General features: G+C 43.8%; 1 protein-coding gene across 1 annotated transcript in view; it reads left to right on the top strand.

The window, feature by feature from the left end:
- Positions 1–1820: 1820 nt before the first annotated feature.
- LOC132818232 (uncharacterized) overlaps positions 1821–19910 on the top strand; it is a 28368-nt gene continuing 10278 nt past the window's right edge. Inside the window, exons 1-13 of the mRNA XM_060829011.1 lie at positions 1821–1880; positions 2261–2341; positions 2444–2536; positions 7146–7318; positions 7877–8073; positions 8825–8946; positions 11055–11231; positions 11691–11825; positions 13000–13143; positions 15161–15337; positions 15797–15931; positions 17106–17249; positions 19304–19480. Coding sequence (XP_060684994.1) covers positions 1821–1880; positions 2261–2341; positions 2444–2536; positions 7146–7318; positions 7877–8073; positions 8825–8946; positions 11055–11231; positions 11691–11825; positions 13000–13143; positions 15161–15337; positions 15797–15931; positions 17106–17249; positions 19304–19480 — 1815 coding nt within the window. The remainder of the gene's footprint in view (positions 1881–2260; positions 2342–2443; positions 2537–7145; positions 7319–7876; positions 8074–8824; positions 8947–11054; positions 11232–11690; positions 11826–12999; positions 13144–15160; positions 15338–15796; positions 15932–17105; positions 17250–19303; positions 19481–19910) is intronic.

Here is a 19910-nt window from a genome sequence, read left to right as displayed (position 1 = left end):
TGTGCAAATTCCACACCAACAGTTGTCTGAGGCTGGAGTTGAACCCAAGTCCCTGGCACTATAAGGCAGTAGTGCTAACCACTGAGCCACCACACCACCCAAGCACATCAAGCATTGACCATAGAACCACTACAGCACAGGAACAGGCCCTTTGGCCCAAATGTTGTGCTAAACATGACACCACATTAAACTAATCCCTTCTGCCTGCCCTTGGTCCAGATTCCTCCATACCTTGCATAAACCTAAGATCTTCAGTTACCTGTGAACAATTACACGGCTGTCAGCGGGTAAAAGGCTTTGTCATCAATAACTGGTCACTAGTTCATAGACCAAACAACGTCTTGTTAACACCCAGCTGTATCTGTACACAGCCCCTCGGATCCAGTTCGTCTGCAGCCACTTCACTTACTGCTTCTTCAAACAGCTGTTTCCACGATGCTTGCTGTCAGTCTCAGATAACTTGCTTTTCAAAATCTTTAAAAGAATGTTTTAAAACAGTTCTTCCCCATTTCAGCCCACAATTTAAAACAAAAGCAAAAATCAAAAGGCACAGTGTTCCCAATTTGAAAACAAGGATGAGAACAGTGTTTATGTGGGATCTGATGTCGGTCAATGAGCACAGAGGCAATGAGGGAATGGGACTTGATGCGAGTTAAGACATGCAGAACAACAATTTAGATTGCCTCAAGTTTATGAGAGACTGAAGGTGGGAGACCTGTCAGTGGTGCATTGGAAAGACTGAGTAGAGAGGTCAAAAGGGCATGAATAAGGTCTTGAGCTATAGATAGGCCACGACCCAGGTGAAGCTGGCTGATGTCAATGAGGTGGAAACGGTTGATCTTAGCGATGGCGGGGGTATTTGGGGCAGAAGCGCATTTCAGGACTAAATGTAATGCCAAGATTGTGAACATGTTGGCTTAATGTCAGACTGTTGCCAGGGAGAGGGTTGGAACCACTAATAAGGGAATGGAGTTTGGAGCAGGGAGTGGATCATGATTTTTCAGCCTTTCGAATAATTAATTTGAGGGAACTGTTGCTGATGCAGTCCTGGATGTCAGATAAGCCATTTGATAATTTAAAGACAGCAGAGGAATGAAGAGAGGCAGTGATGAACTAGAGCGGGGATGTCCTTAATGTACATATGTAATGAGAAATAGGAGTGGTCATTGATAGAGGACACCGTAGATAAAGGTGCAGGTGTAGAATCCTTTAAAGTGACTCTCTGGCTACGATTAGATAGATATCAGTGAAATCAGGTGAGAGTAGTGTTAGAGTTTGGGAGTTTACATCCACAGTCACCTAATATAATCAGTCTATTCGTAAGGAATTTTCAGGTATTGAGCGTTTGTTGAGAGGTAGCCATTTAGATATGATACATGAGTGAATCCAACAAATAAACATGTAACCCTTGATAACACGGAGTGCTAACATGTGTGGATCTCATTAAGGTTATAAAGGAAACATTCTGCTCCCTCAGTAAAATGTAGGAGAACTCTTCCCTGGGTTTTCCCTTCACCTCTGCTGGTCCATCTTCCATCTGAAGAAGACAGCTTCCTGACAAAGAGTGACCAGTACAAGGACCGCTTGACAAGGAATGCCCTCTGTCCCTGAGCACTTGTTGATATGTCCTGTTTCACAGTTTATGCTCAATTAATCATCCTTTCAATCAGTGGACAGGACACAGCAACTTGTGATGGCCATTGTCCCCTCATCCACCTTCAGTTGAATCCTTAGAATCCTAAGAATCCCTACGAAACAGGGTAAATTGTCATGTTTTCTGAGATAAAACCTTTTCCTTTTCTGACCACTGTGTTGATAAGATGGTACACATGGTGCCATGTGGCTCCTTGGTGTTAGCTCGATGGAACCTCGTGACATCGGTGAGTCTGGTGTTTCCTGTGAATTGTTGGAGAGGTGTTGGAGGAAGATGTATTAGTCACTGTGTCAGTGGCTTCAGAGAGCTCAAGGTGGGCAGGGAGGGAGACTTTACCTTTCTCATATGCACACACAGGATTTCACTTTTAATGTATAGTGAGATTAATTTTAATGAAATCTATTTCATTACTGTGCCAGGACAGAACTACGATTCAAGGGATTATCATAAATATTTGAAATAGTTGGAAATGGAGCTGGGAGGCACACTGAAAGCAGGGAGTCTAATGAGAAACCTGAGATGATCTGAGACCGGTGAAGGATGAGGGAAGGAGATGTTGTTCATTGTAATGTGACGTAACACATTTTTTGGTTTGTTTTCCTGTAGGCACATGATAGAGCACGTTCCAATCCCATTCACTGGATGAGCAACGTCACAACTGCTCTGAACTTTTTAAGGAGTAAATCGGTCAGTTATTTCATTTTCTGTTTTTTGATGTGCTACGGTATTCACCTTTTGTCAGAGCTACAACCGAATTATTCAGTAATCCTGCTTACTTTGATATTTCAGATAAAGTTGGTGAACATTAATGTCCCGGACATTGTGGATGGGAATCCTACCGTCATCTTGGGGCTGATTTGGTCCATTATATTATATTTTCAGGTGTGTATTTTACTGGATTCTTTGGGGTAAAGGCTGTCTTTCTCTCTTGGCACCCCCTCAAGAGATGTTGGTGTAGTAGGAATGTCAGTGGGCTAATGATTCAGGTACTCTGATTAATGCTCTTAGGATGTGGGTTCAAATCCCATTGTGAGAGCTGATTTAAATTCAATTTATAAATCTAGAATATTCAAAAAAGTGATGATGGTTGCAAAGATCTAATTGATTATTGTTAAAAGCCCACCTGGTTCACCGATGTCACTCAGAGAGTCCTTGTACTGTAAGCATTCCTTGTCAAGCGGTCCTTGTACTGGTCACTCTTTGTCAGAAAGCTGTCTTCTTCAGCTGGAAGGAGGACCAGCAGAGGTGGAAGGAAGACCCAGGGAAGAGTTCCCTGACATTTCAGTGAGAGAGCAGAATGTTGCCTTTACAACTTTAATGAGATCCACACATGTTAGCACTCCATGCTGTCGAGGGTTACATGTTTATTTGTTGGATTCCCTCATAGAACATAGAACATAGAAGGATACAGCGCAGTACAGGCCCTTCGGCCCTCGATTTTGCGCCGACCGAATCCTACCTAACCTATACTAGCCCAATAACTTCCAAATGCCTATCCAATGCCCGCTTAAATGACCATAAAGAAGGAGAGTTCACCACTGATACAGGCAGGGCATTCCATGAACTCACAACCCGCTGTGTGAAGAATCTACCCCTAACATCTGTCCTATACCTACCACCCCTTAATTTAAAGCTATGTCCCCTAGTAACACCTGACTCCATTAGCGGTAAAAGGTTCTTAGTATCTACCCTATCTAAACCCCTAATCATCTTATACACTTCTATCAGATCTCCCCTCAACCTTCTCTTCTCCAATGAGAACAGCCCCAAGTGCCTCAGCCTTTCCTCATAAGATTTTCCTACCATTCCAGGCAACATCCTGGTAAACCTCCTCTGCACTCGTTCTAAAGCTTCCACATCCTTCCTATAGTATGGCGACCAAAACTGCACACAATACTCCAGATGAGGCCTCACCAGAGTCCTATACAACTGCAACATGACCTCAGGACTCCGGAACTCAATTCCTCTGCCAATAAAGCCCAGTACACCATATGCCTTCCTCACAGCACTATTTACCTGGGTGGCAACTTTCATGTATCATATCTAAATGACTGCTTCTCTACAAACTTTCAGATACCTGAAAATTCCTTACGATTGGTAGACTGATTATATTAGGTGACTATGGACGTAAGCTCCCAAACTCTAACACTACTCTCACCTGATTCCACTAATATCTAGCTAATCTTAGCCAGAGAGTCATTTTAAAGGATTCAGTTCCTACACCTGCACCGTTATCTCTGCCAAAGGAGCACCCAGCACTGAGAAATGCCCTACACTATTCTCCACACTCTGGCTCCCTGAAACCAGATACTCCAAAATCCCATTCCAGTAGATTCCCATTTCAGCAACCACACATGTGAGCTATAGCCTTACCCCAATGTGAAACTGAGACGCGCTGGGTTTAGGGGTGGGATTACCATTGGTTTTGTTGCAATGGGGATGTTGTTTCTCACAGCTCAGAGTGAACCCTTCCTGTACATGGAGAGTATTAGCAGCTTTTATTAACTGGCTTGAAAATAGATAAATGCAGATGGCCCGATTTAAATGTACCCAAGGCTGCAGTGGGATTGCAGGAGCTGTGACATTAAGTTTCAAGCTCTCTCTGGCCACAGGAGGGATGCCAGGGGGCGAGGGGGGGGGGGGGGGGGGGGGGGGGGGGGAACTGCTAATTATTTGTGAAATGGTAGGGATTTGAAGATAGAAAACCAGCTAAGGGCTTATGGGTACCTGGAACTCACTGTCTGAAAGGATGGTAGAGGCAGGAATCCTCAAGATACTGAAGAACTATTTACATGAGCATTTGGAAAACCATGCCATGAAAAAGCAACAGACCAAGAGCAGGAAAGTGGGATTAGCATGGATACTTGATGACCAGCATGGACACAATGGGCCAAAGGTCCTCTTTAGATGCTGTAAAAACTATGTGACTCTGTACAGAATGGTTAAAGGTGTTTGTTTATGTGGGGTAAAGCCAATTGTTGTGTGGTTCCTAGTGGAGGTTGTATACTATATGCTGGAGCCCACTGTGTACTATTGAATGATTACAGTTCAGAAGGAAGCCATTCATCCTGCTGTGTCAGGCCAGCTGTCTGCAACATACTGTTTCCAGCCTTCCTAGTTCTCTGTCCAGAGGTCAACACCCCCTGGGAAGATAATTTCTAATAAACCTGATCATTAATGTTATTACACAACTCTGGAGCAGGTGGGACTTGACCCTGAGTCTCTTAGTCCAGGGGTAAGGACATTACCACTGTATCATAAGAAAGTCCCGTAAGAGAGCTAGAGGCATAACTAGTAGCATGTTCTATTAGCTGGAAGCAGGCTGAAGTTCAGAAGTAAAGATCCAAAACCGTCAGACTGTCTCCAGGCAAACCATCAGAGCTGAAAAGAAGGCTTTGGCTACAGCCCTTAGTTCAGTTTAGGGGAGATGGAGAGAATCACATCTGGGAATATTCAGAAAATCACCTGAAATAAGTGTTTGCAACCTCATCAGTTGAGTCGGAAAATAAGGAGTGAAATTTGAAGTGATATTTCACTTGGGTTGAATGCTTGTAAAGGATATTACTTGGAAAATGGGCTGAGTCTTTATTTTTGATGCTTATGATGAACCTTTTCCCAACTGTGTTTTATAGCTTTGAATTTTTAAAACATTTTTGTGCAGTAAACTTTGATGTTCTTTTGTTTAAAGTACATTTGTAGCCTCATGTGAAACTGTTCAGTGACTGACCACCACAGTAACCAAATTGCAAAAATAAAACTTATAGTCTGTTGTTATTGTTATGACGTTGGAGGCATATACTGTACCTTTAAGAGAGAGTGAAAGGTGAAAAGCTGGCAAGCACCTGTCATGTGACTGAGTGCAAAACAAAGTGTATTTGACAATTTGAAGATGTAATATTTAAGGTGTAACTCAGATACTGAGTTGTTTTCACAACAATGTAAATTTAGCCAATCAGTTTAAATTATGCGAGCTGAGAGTGTGGTGCTAGTAAAGCACAGCAGGTCAGGCAGCATCTGAGGAGCAGGAGAAGCGACATTTTGGACAAGAGGCCTTCATCAGGAATAAGCTGATCTCCAGCATCTGCAGTCCTCACTTTCTCTTAGTTTAGATTATGCCCCAAGATACTAAAACCCAGTCAAATCTGAATTTTACTGTTTTGGCAACATCAAACCAATGAGATGATCTGATGTTTTGGGGTATAAAAGCAGGCATTTTGGGCAGTTAGCCAAAAAAAGAGTAGCTTCTGCCATCGAATGACTGCTATTCAAAACAGTCTCTCTAATAGGTACCTTTTGTAATACATGAAAAATCTGTGCAGCAGAAAACCAAAGGTGATCCAGGGAGATCTACAGTGGAGGAACAACAGCACTGGCTGGTTTTGAAAATTGATTTCCTGTAAATTTAATAGGGACTTTATCGGATCAGTGCATTGTTATAGAGTGGGAGGTAGATAACAACTTATAAAGAGTAAAGAGGATTAGGGTTGTGAATAGTTGTTTAATGTTCATTCTTGGAGTTAAAGAATTTTTTTTTTGTTTAAATAGTGAAATTTGGGGTAGTTCTCTGTCACTCAGGTTATGAGGAGAGGTGAGCTTTTCTATATGTTTAGTTTAATTAGCAGAAGGGCTTACCCCATGTCATAACATCATGGACCAGATCAGAGTGCCTCAAAATACATTAAGAAAGTAAACTAGACCCTAGTCTTTTCTTATCTTAAAGGTAAATGTGAGGTGCTCTGTTCCAGATGCGATTTGATTGACGAAACTACTTGACATTAAACAAAATACAATTTATTCAAACACCGTAGTAAAAATTTAACACAAGAAAGAGGAGCTTGGAATAACTTAACTCTACTGGAAAAATTAACAAAATAATAGGTTATTTTCACTACTGAACAATAACTGATTCAATATAGTAACATCCCATAAACACACCCTTGGAAAAAAGTAAATTCAGAAAGAAAATGATGTCACATGCCATTCTCCAGTCCAGGAGGAAAGAACGTCAAAATACAATTCTTAGAGAGAGAATGTAACAGCTGAGATGGATTCACTGCCTTCCAACCCTGCTGAGACCCAGTAACAGCTGCTGAAGCTAAACGTAAAATACCTGGGTTCTCTGGATGGGAGCTTGACCACACCCATTCAGGCTGTTTCTATTGTTTCAGCTTTAAAAAAACATCCAAGACTTCGCAAGTTGTTTATCTTCTCATTGACTGCTTGTCGCCTGTCTCCCAATCTCTCTCTAAAAGAAACCAGAGCAAAACACACTTCTGAAAGTCACAGCATCGTGAGACTGTCATTCCAGCTCTCTCTCTGGAATCTGACTTTCAATATTATCATTGGTTGAATTTATAGCAATGTCACCTTTAGTTCTTTTCCCAGTGTCTGTCAATTGGTGTCTTTTGAATTTTGATCCTTCTGCCATTTGGAACAGTTTCTCTATCTACTCTTTCCAGGACCCTCCTGATTTTGTTATCTTTCTGAACAGGTTGAGAAACTTGCCAGTGGACTCACATCGAGACAAACCCCCATGGAGCCTTCACCTGCTTTGAATTCCTCACCAGCAGCATTATCTCCACAGAGAGAGGAAACCCTGATCCATGCAGGACAGAAAAAGTCAGCAGAAACAACTTTACTGCACTGGGTTCAGGAAAAGACAGAGTAAGGAGCTCAGGTTAAAGATCATTGTTCAATTCCCACATGGAGTTACAGTCATATGGAGGGAGGCCATTCACCCCCCTCATACTGGTGCTGAGTCTTTGAAAGAGCTATCGACTTAGTTCCCAATCCCCAATCCTGTTTCTCCCCAGCTCTGTGAATATAAAAACATCGAAACATAGAAGATAGGATCAGGAGGAGGCTATTCGGCCCTTCGAGTCTGCTTCGCCATTCATCACCATCATGGCTGATCATCCAACTCAATAGCCTAATGCTGCTTTCTCCCCATAACCTTTGCTCCCATTCGTCCCAAGTGCTATATCTAGCCACCACTTGAATATATTCAGTGTTTTGACATCAACTACTTCCTGTGGTAATGACTTCCATAGGCCTACCACTCTTTGGGTGAAAAAATGTCTCCTTATCTCTGTCCTAATTGGCTCACTCCAAATCCTCAGACTGGGACCCCTGGATCTGGACACATCCACCATCAGGAACATCCTCCCTTTCAAATATATGATATGCATGATACAAAAATGACAGATACTCTGTCTGTTTCAGGGACCTGGGATTCGTTATCCGAGATTTCAGCACCAGTTGGAGAAGTGGTCTGGCGTTTGTTGCCATTATTAACGCTCTGCGGCCCGGCCTGCTGGATCTGGCGGAGCTCAAGCAGAGGTCAGACACGGAGAACCTGGAAATGGTTTTCAGGGTTGCAGAGCAGGAGCTGAAAATCCCCAGACTGCTGGAAGCACAGGGTGAGAACTGGGTCAGATAGAGGAGTCAGGGCCAACATCTGTGAGGCAAGGAGGGAAAGAAGGAAGAAAGATTGGAAGAGAGGAAAGTAGTTAGGTTTGGACAGTTTCCAGGTGAAATAATAGAAAGCCAAGACTGGAATTTAATTGAGGGTTTTTGAAGGTTTTATGTATAGAATAACAGATATCCAGGAGCAAGTAATACACAGAAAGGTAATTGACGGGTTTGACGGTTATGTAATTCAGAGGTGCAGGAGTTTATCTGATTAATTATTTGTATAATTGAAGCTTATTATGTTTATACATTGTTAGGTTTGGAGGATTTCACCATGAGCGATTTGAGTGAGGGTTTAGGGTTTTATATAATCACATGCCTCTTTCCTTTATCTGATCCAGATCTGGAGGTTTATATAATGAAGTGTCTCTGGGTTTATATAATCAAGGGGATGACTGTTTACATATTAAGGGATTGGAGATTTATATAATGAAGAACCTGGGAGATTATAGAAGGAAGGGATTTTAGGTTTATGTAATGAAGCATTTGGGGGTTTATATGGCAAAGGATTTGGGGGTTATGTGATGAAGGGTTTGGGCTTTTGAATGTGAAGGTATTTGGGTTGGTATAAAGAAAGGATTGTGGGGTTACACAGTGAAGGTGTTGGGTTTATGTAATGAAGGGTTTAGGGGTTTACATAATGAAGGGATTAGGTGTTTATGTTATTATCACTTTGATGCAGTAGTTTTCTTTCCTTAGATATTGCTGTCAGCAATCCTGATGAGAAGTCAATAATAACGTACATCTCACAGTTCCTGCAGTATTCTAAGGAACACGCAGCAGCTGAGGATACAAAGAAGCAGACAGAGTCTCCATGTTTGGTAACCAGATAATCAATTTTTCCTATTGACTCTGATATCAGTATCTTTACTAAAATTTTCAATTGTCTCCTTGATCATGCTTGGTCTTTTTCATGGTTTCCTCTGTCCAGTCTCATAGACTGCAGGTAAAACAGGGAGTACTAACCATTTGGATACAGAACTGGCTCAATGGTAGGAGATAGAGGGTGGTGCTGGAGGGTTGCTTTTTAGACTGGAGGCCTGGGACCAGTGGAATGCCACCAGGATTGATACTGGGTTCACTGCTTTTCATTTTTATAAATGATTTGGATATGAACATAGGAGGTATACTTAGTAAGTTTGCAAATGACACCAAAATTGGAGGTGTCATGGACAGTGAAGAAGGTTACCTCAAAGTACAACAGGACTTACACACTTAATGGTAAGGAGCTAGGGAGTGTTGCTGAACAAAGAGACCTTCGAGTGCAGGTTCATAACTCCTTGAAAATGGAGTTGCAGGTGGATAGGATAGTGAAGAAGGCGTTTGGTATGCTTTCCTTTATTGGTCAGAGTATTGAGTACAGGAGTTGGGAGGTCATGTTGCGGCTGTACAGGACATTGGTTAGGCCACTGTTGGAATTTTGCGTGCAATTCTTGTCTCCTTCCTATTGGAAAGATGTTGTGAAACTTGAAAGAGTTCAGAAAGGATTTAAAAGGATGTTGCCAGGGTTGGAGGATTTGAGCTACAGGGAGAGGCTGAACAGGCTGGGGCTGTTTTCCCTGGAGCGTTGGAGGCTGAGGGGTGACCTTATAGAGGTTTATAAAATCATGAGGGGCATGGATAGGGTAAATAGACAAGGTATTTTACTTGGGGTGGGGGAGTCCAGAACTAGAGGACATAGGATTAGAGTGAGAGGGGAAAGATTAAAAGAGACCTAAGGGGCAATGTTTTCACACAGAAGGTGGTACGTGTGTGGAATGAGCTGTCAGAGGAAGTGGTGGAGGCTGGTACAACTACAGCATTTAAAAGGCATCTGGATGGATATATGAATAGGAAGGGTTTGGAGGAATATGCGCCAGGTGCTGGCAAATGGGACTAGATTAGATTGGGATATCTGGTTGGCATGGACGAGTTGGACTGAAGGGCCTGTTTCCATGCTGTACATCTCTATGACTCTATGACTGTTCCAGAAATCCAGAGTTGGTCTAGGAAAATGTTGATGAAACTCCTCAGGGCTTGCAACATCTGTGGAGCGAGAAGCAGAGTTAATATTTTGAATTCAATGTGACTGTTCTTTGAAACATTGTTCCTGACCCGGCAATCCAGAACGTGGTAGAGGGAATCCAGAGGCTGGCACTGGTAATCCAGTGGCTGAATCAGCAGTATTCGAGACACCTAGTCTAGCAGTGACATAAGGGACTCTCTCTGGCTGGTCTTCAGTCTGGGTGTCTCCAGAATTCATGAGGGAGTGCGTCCCTCAGGCAGCTCATTCCAGTTTGACGATGGAAGCAAATAGCTTTTAATTCTGATTCACGAGGAGGTTTAGTCGAACATACTGAAAGAGATGCCAATCCACTCATTTACTTCCCTTTCCCCTTAGAATTGTGATTCCTTTTTACAAACAAATTAAACTCCTATTTGAAAGCTCATATTTAACCTGCTCCCACCACCTGGGTGTTCCAGATCATAAGAACTCACGGTTTTTATTCCACCTCACCCCTAGTTCTTTGGCCAATCACTTTAAATCTGTGCATTCTGGTTACATCAGAATAAGGAGCAGTAGTAGGCCATTCATGGCTGATATTCTATCCCAGTGCCATCTTCCTGCTTTCTCTCTGTATCCTTGATACATTAAAACAGAGAAAAAAAATCTTCCTTGAACATGTTCAACAGTTAACCATCGTTTGCCACTGGAAAGTGTTTCTCCACATTTATTTAATCACGGCCGCTGATGATTCAGATCACTTTGATGAAATGTCCTCTTGACCTTTGTTTTAAGACACTAACATCCCTCTAAAATTGTGGTTCCATGAAGAGTGTGTGTGTGTGTGTGTGTGTGTGTGTGTGTGTGTGTGTGTGTGTGTGTGTGTGTGTGTGTGTGTGTGTTAATGGGAGAAGCAGTGCCTAACCCTCCATCTCTCTGGCCTAGGTGAGCAGTGACGTGCTGTGTGCCGAGCCAGCCCAGGTGGGTGAGCACACGGTGTCAAAAGCTGATGTCAAACGGGACTTTGAAGAATCGAAGAGAAAGATAGAAGCGTGCATTGAAGGGGCCATGCAGTTCCTCGAGGACAGAGGGTCCCCAGAGGAACTCATTGTGAAGCACCAGGTAGCCACTCACCTGCAGGTCTCCATTGGCCATGGGCTGGGTCACAGGTTGGGCATCTTCTGTTCTGACTCTGTACAACCACAGAGGAGAAATATTGGTGCTGGAACGTCTGGAACTAAGGGGTTTAAACTGGGAGCAGAGGATTCATTTATTGTATTTCCTCACATGTAGAAGATTAAGAGTCAGTCTGATTGAATAATTTCAGTCCAAAAGATGTTTCTATAGACTCTACAATTGAAGGAGTTGACTGGGCTGACCAAGGGAAGGCATTGCCTCGGGTGAGAGGGAGTCTGGAGCAAGGATACTGAACCGTCAATATGGAGATGGGATGTTTAGGGGTGACATCAGGAAGCATTTCTTCACAGGAAGGGCAGTGAGAATCTAGAACTTTTCCCCTTGAAAAGCTATGGCAATGTAATGGCAGTAAACAGAGACTGATTAATATTGTGTTCCTCACAGGAAACAATCAGGAGCTTTGATTCTGGAATCATTGAACATTTTCTTGAAGCAACAGATAAAATCAAAATGATTTTAACCCCTCAGAAGAAGCGGATTATTGAGGAAATGCGGGCAGAACTCTGCCGAAACTGGGAGGTGAGACAATTGCGGCCAGTGTGCCGATGTTGGACCCAGTATGGACCGAATAGCGCGGCTTAGCAATTCAGGTTCAGGCCTTTACCACCAATCACCTCAAACATAGAGCCAAATGATTATTCACTGGACAGAAATAACTTGCATTGTTATGGCACCTTGGATAACCTCAGCATGTCCAAAACATGTGACAGCCAATGAAGTATTTTTTGAAGTTCAAATGTAGGAAATGTGATGCTAATTTGTCCACAGTAGGATTCCACAAAGGGCAATGTGATAATGAGCAGATGTTCTGTTTTCACTTGGTAAAGGGTGAATATTGCCTCTTCTTCAGAAGAGAGCCCTGAAAGTTTTTAAGTTTAACATCTATCGTGAGACAGCTTACACCTTCAGCAGTACAGCACTCCTTCAGTACTGCATTGGGAATATCAGCCTCCAATCCCTGGTCACGTTTGTGGAGAGGGGGTTGAACCTGCAAACATCCAATCTGGAATCAAGATAGTGACCCATTGAGTCACAGCTAAAGCCTCAAGGGAGGGCCTGGTAATCTACACTCACACACAAAGGATGTGATGGCATGGATGCAGCTTGGAGGCAAAATATTTACAAAACTTTAATGGAAGATCAAGAGAGGGAGAATAAAAATGAGGATCTTGTTTACAGGCCATCCTTGGGGCACTGTGCACTGTTCCTTATTGCATGTTATACAAACATACAGACGCATTGGAGACTTTGCAAACCAATATTTTAAAAAATGAAACCCATCCTAATATAACGATGAGGAGTGCCTCAACAGGCCGGGGCTCTTCTCTCTAGAAAAGAGAATGCTGAGGAGGATTCAAAAATTGTGTGAAGGTTCAATGAGGTGGATGCAAAGGAAGTGGGAGGGGAGGGGAGACAAAACTGGGGTCCAGAAGGCAATCCCAGTAAATTCAGCTGGGAATTCATGAGACATGTCTTTATCCTGAGAATTGGGAGAATGTGGAGCTAGTTATCACTGGGAATGGTTACAATGAACAGCAAAGATGTGTTTAAGGAGGAGCTGTCTAAGTCCCAGTGGGAGAAAGGGAGAGAAAGCTATGTTGATGCAGTTCACTGAAGAAGGTGTGAGGAGGTGTGTGGATTGGCCTGTTTCTGGTAAGAGTGATATTGAGGCAGGTTTTGGTTTGTTTTTCAGAAGGTGCAGTCATTGGTGGATGCGCATCTTCATCGGATGAAGTTTGAGGTGGAGCAGAATAAATTCAATGCGGCTCTTCAGGAGAGTGAGATCCATCAGGGAATGGACAGCTCCCACGTGCAGTCCCTTCTCACAGGGGACCAGGTAATTCCATCCCCACCTCGGGACTGAGTCGCTCTGTGTTTGGTGGAGTCGTGGAAATGTTCCTGCACTAATGAATCCCAGCCAAACAGTTTAGGGATAGAGATGGTAATCCTACCCTGGCAGAAGGCAACATTCAAATCCAACAAAAATCTGGAATTAAAACCGGGTATAATGATGGTCATTTCCCCACCAGAGGCAGGGGCCAGGAACCCAGGTCCTGGACAGGCAATCCACATGCTTGATCATCAGTAATCCAGAGGCCTGGCCTCGCAGTGACACTCTCTCTGTCTTCAGTCTGAGTGTCTCCAGAATTCATGACGGAGTCCGTCCCTCAGGCAGCATATTCCAGTTTGATGATGGAAGCAAATAGCTTTTAAATCTGATTCATGAGGAGGTTTAGTCGATCATACTGAAAGAGGTGTCATTCCACTCAGCTACTTCTCTTTCCCCTTAGAAGTACATGCATGCGGCTGTGCAGAGGGACCTGGGTGTCCTTGTACATGAATCAGAGAAGGTTGGTTTGCAGGTACAACAAGTAATTAGAAAAGAAATATAGAATTTTGTCCTTCATTACTAAAGGGAATGATTTACAAGCAGGGAGGTTATGTTACAGCTGTACAGGGTGCTGGTGAGGCCACACCTGGAGTACAGTGTGCAGTTTTGGTCTCCTTACTTGAGAAAGGATGTACTAGCATGGGAGGGGGTACAGAGGAGGGCCACTAGGTTGGTTCCGGAGTTGAGGGGGTTGTCTTATGAGGAGAGACTGCGTAGACTGGGATTATATTCATTGGAATTCAGAAGAATGAAGGGGAATCTTATACAAACATATAAAATAATGAAGGGAATAGATAAGATAGAAGTAGAGAGGATGTTTCCACTGGAGAGTGAAACTAGGACAAGAGGGCATAGTCTCAAAGTTCGTGGGAGCAGATTTAGGATTGAGTTGAGAAGGAACTTCATCACCCAGAGGGTTGTGATTCTGTGGAATTCCCTGCCCAGCGAAATAGTTGCTCCTACTTCAGTGAACATTTTTAAAGCTAAGGAACATATTTTTTGAACAATATAGAAGTTATGAGACATGGTAAGAGCATGGATAACTGGACCTGAGTCCACCAAAAGACCAGCCATGATCTTACTGAGGTGACAGAGCAGGCACAAAGGACCAGGCAGCCTACTCCTGCTCCGAGTTCTCATGTTCGAATTGCAATTCCTCTTTACTTACAAATTAAACTCCTATTTGAAAGCTCATATTTAACCTGCTCCCACCACCTGTATGTTCCAATTCTTAAGAACTCACGGTTTTTATTCCATCTCACCCCTAGTTCTTTGGCCAGTCACTTTAAATCCGTGAGGTAAAAACAATGACTGCAGACGCTGGAAACCAGATTCTGGATTAGTGGTGCTGGAAGAACACAGCAGCTCAGGCAGCATCCAAGGAGAAGCCAAATCGACGTTTCGGGCAAAATCCCTTCATCAGGAATACAGGGCTTTTGCCTGAAACATCGATTTCGCTGCTCCTTGGATGCTGCCTGAACTGCTGTGCTCTTCCAGCACCACTAATCCAGAATCCACTTTAAATCTGTGCCTTCTGGTTACATCAGAATAATGAGCAAGAGTAGACCCTTCATGGCTGATATTCAATCCCAATGCCATCTTCCTGCTTTCTCTCTGTATCCTTGATGCCTTAAACAGCGAAAAAACAACAACAACCACTTTCTTGAACATGTTCAAGAGTTACCCATCGTTTGCCACTGGAAGGTGTTTCTCCACATTTACTTAACCACGGCCGCTGATGATTCAGATCACTTTGATGAACTTCCTCTTGACCTTTGTTTTAAGACACGAACATCCCTCTGAAATTGTAGTTCCATGAATTGTGTGTGTGTGTGTGTGTGTGTGTGTGTGTGTGTGTGTGTGTGTCTGTGTGTGTGTGTGTGTGTGTGTGTGTGTGTGTGTGTGTGTGTGTGTGTGTGTTAATGGGAGAAGCAGTGCCTAACCCTCCATCTCTCTGGCCTAGGTGGGCAGTGACGTGCTGTGTGCCGAGCCAGCCCAGGTGGGTGAGCACACGGTGTCAGAAGCTGATGTCAAACGGGACTTTGAAGAATCGAAGAGAAAGATAGAAGCGTGCATTGAAGGGGCCATGCAGTTCCTCGAGGACAGAGGGTCCCCAGAGGAACTCATTGTGAAGCACCAGGTAGCCACTCACCTGCAGGTCTCCATTGGCCATGGGCTGGGTCACAGGTTGGGCATCTTCTGTTCTGACTCCGTACAACCACAGAGGAGAAATATTGGTGCTGGAACTTCTGGAACTAAGGGGTTTAAATTGGGAGCAGAGGATACATTTATTGTATTTCCTCACATATAGAAGATTAAGAGTCAGTCTGATTGAATAATTTCAGTCCAAAAGATGTTTCTATAGACTCTACAATTGAAGGAGTTGACTGGGCTGACCAAGGGAAGGCATTGCCTTGGGTGAGAGGGAGTCTGGAGCAAGGATACTGAACCGTCAATATGGAGATGGGGTGTTTAGGGGTGACACCAGGGAGCATTTCTTCACAGGAAGGGCAGTGAGAATCTAGAACTTTTTTCCTTGAAAAGCTATGGCAATGTAATGGCAGTAAACAGAGACTGATTAATATTGTGTTCCTCACAGGAAACAATCAGGAGCTTTGATTCTGGAATCATTGAACATTTTCTTGAAGCAACAGATAAAATCAAAATGATTTTAACCCCTCAGAAGAAGCGGATTGTTGAGGAAATGCGGGCAGAGCTCTGCCGAAACTGGGAGGTGAGACAATTGCGGCCAGTGTGCCGATGTTGGACCCAGTGTGGACCGAATAGCGCAGCTTAGCAATTCAGGTTCAGGCCTTTACCACCAATCACCTCAAACATAGAGCCAAATGATTATTCACTGGACAGAAATAACTTGCAATGTTATGGCACCTTGGATACCCTCAGCATGTCCAAAACATGTGACAGCCAATGAAGTATTTTTTGAAGTTCAAATGTAGGAAATGTGATGCTAATTTGTCCACAGTAGGATTCCACAAAGGGCAATGTGATAATGAGCAGATGTTCTGTTTTCACTTGGTAAAGGGTGAATATTGCCTCTTCTTCAGAAGAGAGCCCTGAAAGTTTTTAAGTTTAACATCTATCGTGAGACAGCTTACACCTTCAGCAATACAGCACTCCTTCAGTACTGCAACAGGAATATCAGCCTCCAATCCCTGGTCAAGTTTGTGGAGAGGGAGTTGAACTTGCAACCATCCAATCTGAAATCAAGATAGTGATCCATTGAGCCACAGCTAAAGCCTCAAGGGAGGGCCTGGTAATCTACACTCACACACAAAGGATGTGATGGCATGGACGCAGCTTGGGGGCAAAATATTTGCAAAACTTTAATGGAAGATCAAGAGAGGGAGAATAAAAATGAGGATCTTGTTTACAGGCCATCCTTGGGGCACTGTGCACAGTTCCTTATTGCATGTTATACAAACATACAGACGCATTGGAGACTTTGCAAACCAAAATTTTAAAAAATGAAACCCATCCTAATATAATTATGAGGAGAGCCTCAGCAGGCCGGGGCTCTTCTCTCTAGAAAAGAGAATGCTGAGGAGGATTCAAAAATTATGCGAAGGTTCAATGAGGTGGATGCAAAGGAAGTGGGAGGGGAGGGGAGACAAAACTGGGGTCCAGAAGGCAATCCCAGTAAATTCAGCTGGGAATTCATGAGACATGTCTTTATCCTGAGAATTGGGAGAATGTGGAGCTAGTTATCACTGGGAATGGTTACAATGAACAGCAAAGATGTGTTTAAGGAGGAGCTGTCTAAGTCCCAGTGGGAGAAAGGGAGAGAAAGCTATGTTGATGCAGTTCACTGAAGAAGGTGTGAGGAGGTGTGTGGATTGGCCTGTTTCTGGTAAGAGTGATATTGAGGCAGGTTTTGGTTTGTTTTTCAGAAGGTGCAGTCATTGGTGGATGCACATCTTCATCGGATGAAGTTTGAGGTGGAGCAGAATAAATTCAATGCGGCTCTTCAGGAGAGTGAGATCCATCAGGGAATGGACAGCTCCCACGGGCAGTCCCTTCTCGCAGGGGACCAGGTAATTCCATCCCCACCTCGGGACTGAGTCGCTCTGTGTTTGGTGGAGTCGTGGAAATGTTCCTGCACTAATGAATCCCAGCCAAACAGTTGAGGGATAGAGATGGTAATCCTACCCTGGCAGAAGGCAACATTCAAATTCAACAAAAATCTGGAATTAAAACCGGGTATAATGATGGTCATTTCCCCACCAGAGGCAGGGGCCAGGAACCCAGGTCCTGGACAGGCAATCCACATGCTTGATCATCAGTAATCCAGAGGCCTGGCCTCGCAGTGACACTCTCTCTGTCTTCAGTCTGAGTGTCTCCAGAATTCATGAGGGAGTGCGTCCCTCAGGCTGCACATTCCAGTTTGATGATGGAAGCAAATAGCTTTTAAATCTGATTCATGAGGAGGTTTAGTCGATCATACTGAAAGAGGTGTCATTCCACTCAGCTACTTCTCTTTCCCCTTAGAAGTACATGCATGCTGCTGTGCAGAGGGACCTGGGTGTCCTTGTACATGAATCAGAGAAGGTTGGTTTGCAGGTACAACAAGTAATTAGAAAAGAAATATAGAATTTTGTCCTTCATTACTAAAGCAGGGAGGTTATTTTGCAGCTGTACAGGGCCCTGGTGAGGCCACACCCGGAGTACTGTGTGCAGGTTTGGTCTCCTTACTTGAGAAAGGATGAACTGGCGCTGGGAGGGGGTGTAGATGAGGGTCACTAGGTTGGTTCTGGAAGTTGAGGGGGTTGTCTTATGAAGAGAGGCTGCATAGACTGGGATTATATTCAGTGGAATTCAGAAGAATGAGGGGGAATGTTGTAGAAACATAGAAGATTATGAAGGGAATAGATGAGATAGAAGTAGAGAGGATGTTTCCACTGGAGAGTGAAACTAGGACAAGAGGACATAACCTCCAAGTTCGTGGGAGCAGATTTAGGATTGAGTTGAGAAGGAACTTCATCACCCAGAGGGTTGTGATTCTGTGGAATTCCCTGCCCAGCGAAATAGTTGCTCCTACTTCAGTGAACATTTTTAAAGCTAAGGAACATATTTTTTGAACAATACAGAAGTTATGAGACATGGTAAGAGCATGGATAACTGGACCTGAGTCCACGAAAAGACCAGCCATGATCTTACTGAGGTGACAGAGCAGGCACAAAGGACCAGGCGGCCTACTCCTGCTCCGAGTTCTCATGTTCGAATTGCAATTCCTCTTTACTTACAAATTAAACTCCTATTTGAAAGCTCATATTTAACCTGCTCCCACCACCTGTATGTTCCAATTCATAAGAACTCATGGTTTTTATTCCATCTCACCCCTAGTTCTTTGGCCAGTCACTTTAAATCCGTGAGGTAAAAACAATGACTGCAGACGCTGGAAACCAGATTCTGGATTAGTGGTGCTGGAAGAATACAGCAGTTCAGGCAGCATCCAAGGAGCAGCGAAATTGACGTTTCGGGCAAAATCCCTTCATCAGGAATACAGGGCTTTTGCCTGAAACATCGATTTCACTGCTCCTTGGATGCTGCCTGAACTGCTGTGCTCTTCCAGCACCACTAATCCAGAATCCACTTTAAATCTGTGCCTTCTGGTTACATCAGAATAATGAGCAAGAGTAGACCCTTCATGGCTGATATTCAATCCCAATGCCATCTTCCTGCTTTCTCTCTGTATCCTTGATGCCTTAAACATCGAAAAAAAACCAACAACCTCTTTCTTGAACGTGTTCAAGAGTTACCCACCGTTTGCCACTGGAAAGTGTTTCTCCATATTTACTTAACCACGGCCGCTGATGATTCAGATCACTTTGATGAACTTCCTCTTGACCTTTGTTTTAAGACATGAACATCCCTCTGAAATTGTAGTTCCATGAAGAGTGTGTGTGTGTGTGTGTGTGTGTGTGTGTATCTGTGTGAGTGTGTGTCTGTGTGTGTATGTGTGTGTGTGTGAGTGTGTGTCTGTGTGTGTATGTGTGTGTGTGTGAGTGTGTGTGTCTGTGTGTGTGTGTGTGTGTGTGTGTGTGTTAATGGGAGAAGCAGTGCCTAACCCTCCATCTCTCTGGCCTAGGTGGGCAGTGACGTGCTGTGTGCCGAGCCAGCCCAGGTGGGTGAGCACACGGTGTCAGAAGCTGATGTCAAACGGGACTTTGAAGAATCGAAGAGAAAGATAGAAGCGTGCATTGAAGGGGCCATGCAGTTCCTCGAGGACAGAGGGTCCCCAGAGAAACTCATTGTGAAGCACCAGGTAGCCACTCACCTGCAGGTCTCCATTGGCCATGGGCTGGGTCACAGGTTGGGCATCTTCTGTTCGGACTCCGTACAACCACAGAGGAGAAATATTGGTGCTGGAACTTCTGGAACTAAGGGGTTTAAACTGGGATCAGAGGATTCATTTATTGTATTTCCTCACATATAGAAGATTAAGAGTCAGTCTGATTGAATAATTTCAGTCCAAAAGATATTACTATAGACTCTACAATTGAAGGAGTTGACTGGGCTGACCAAGGGAAGGCATTGCCTTGGGTGAGAGGGAGTCTGGAGCAAGGATACTGACCCGTCAATATGGAGATGGGGTGTTTAGGGGTGACATCAGGAAGCATTTCTTCACAGGAAGGGCAGTGAAAATCTCGAACTTTTTCCCTTGAAAAGCTATGGCAATGTAATGGCAGTAAACA

This window comes from Hemiscyllium ocellatum, chromosome 8 (assembly GCF_020745735.1).
Source record: "Hemiscyllium ocellatum isolate sHemOce1 chromosome 8, sHemOce1.pat.X.cur, whole genome shotgun sequence".
NCBI lineage: Eukaryota > Metazoa > Chordata > Chondrichthyes > Orectolobiformes > Hemiscylliidae > Hemiscyllium > Hemiscyllium ocellatum.
This window is presented reverse-complemented; position numbering and strand designations above follow the sequence as displayed.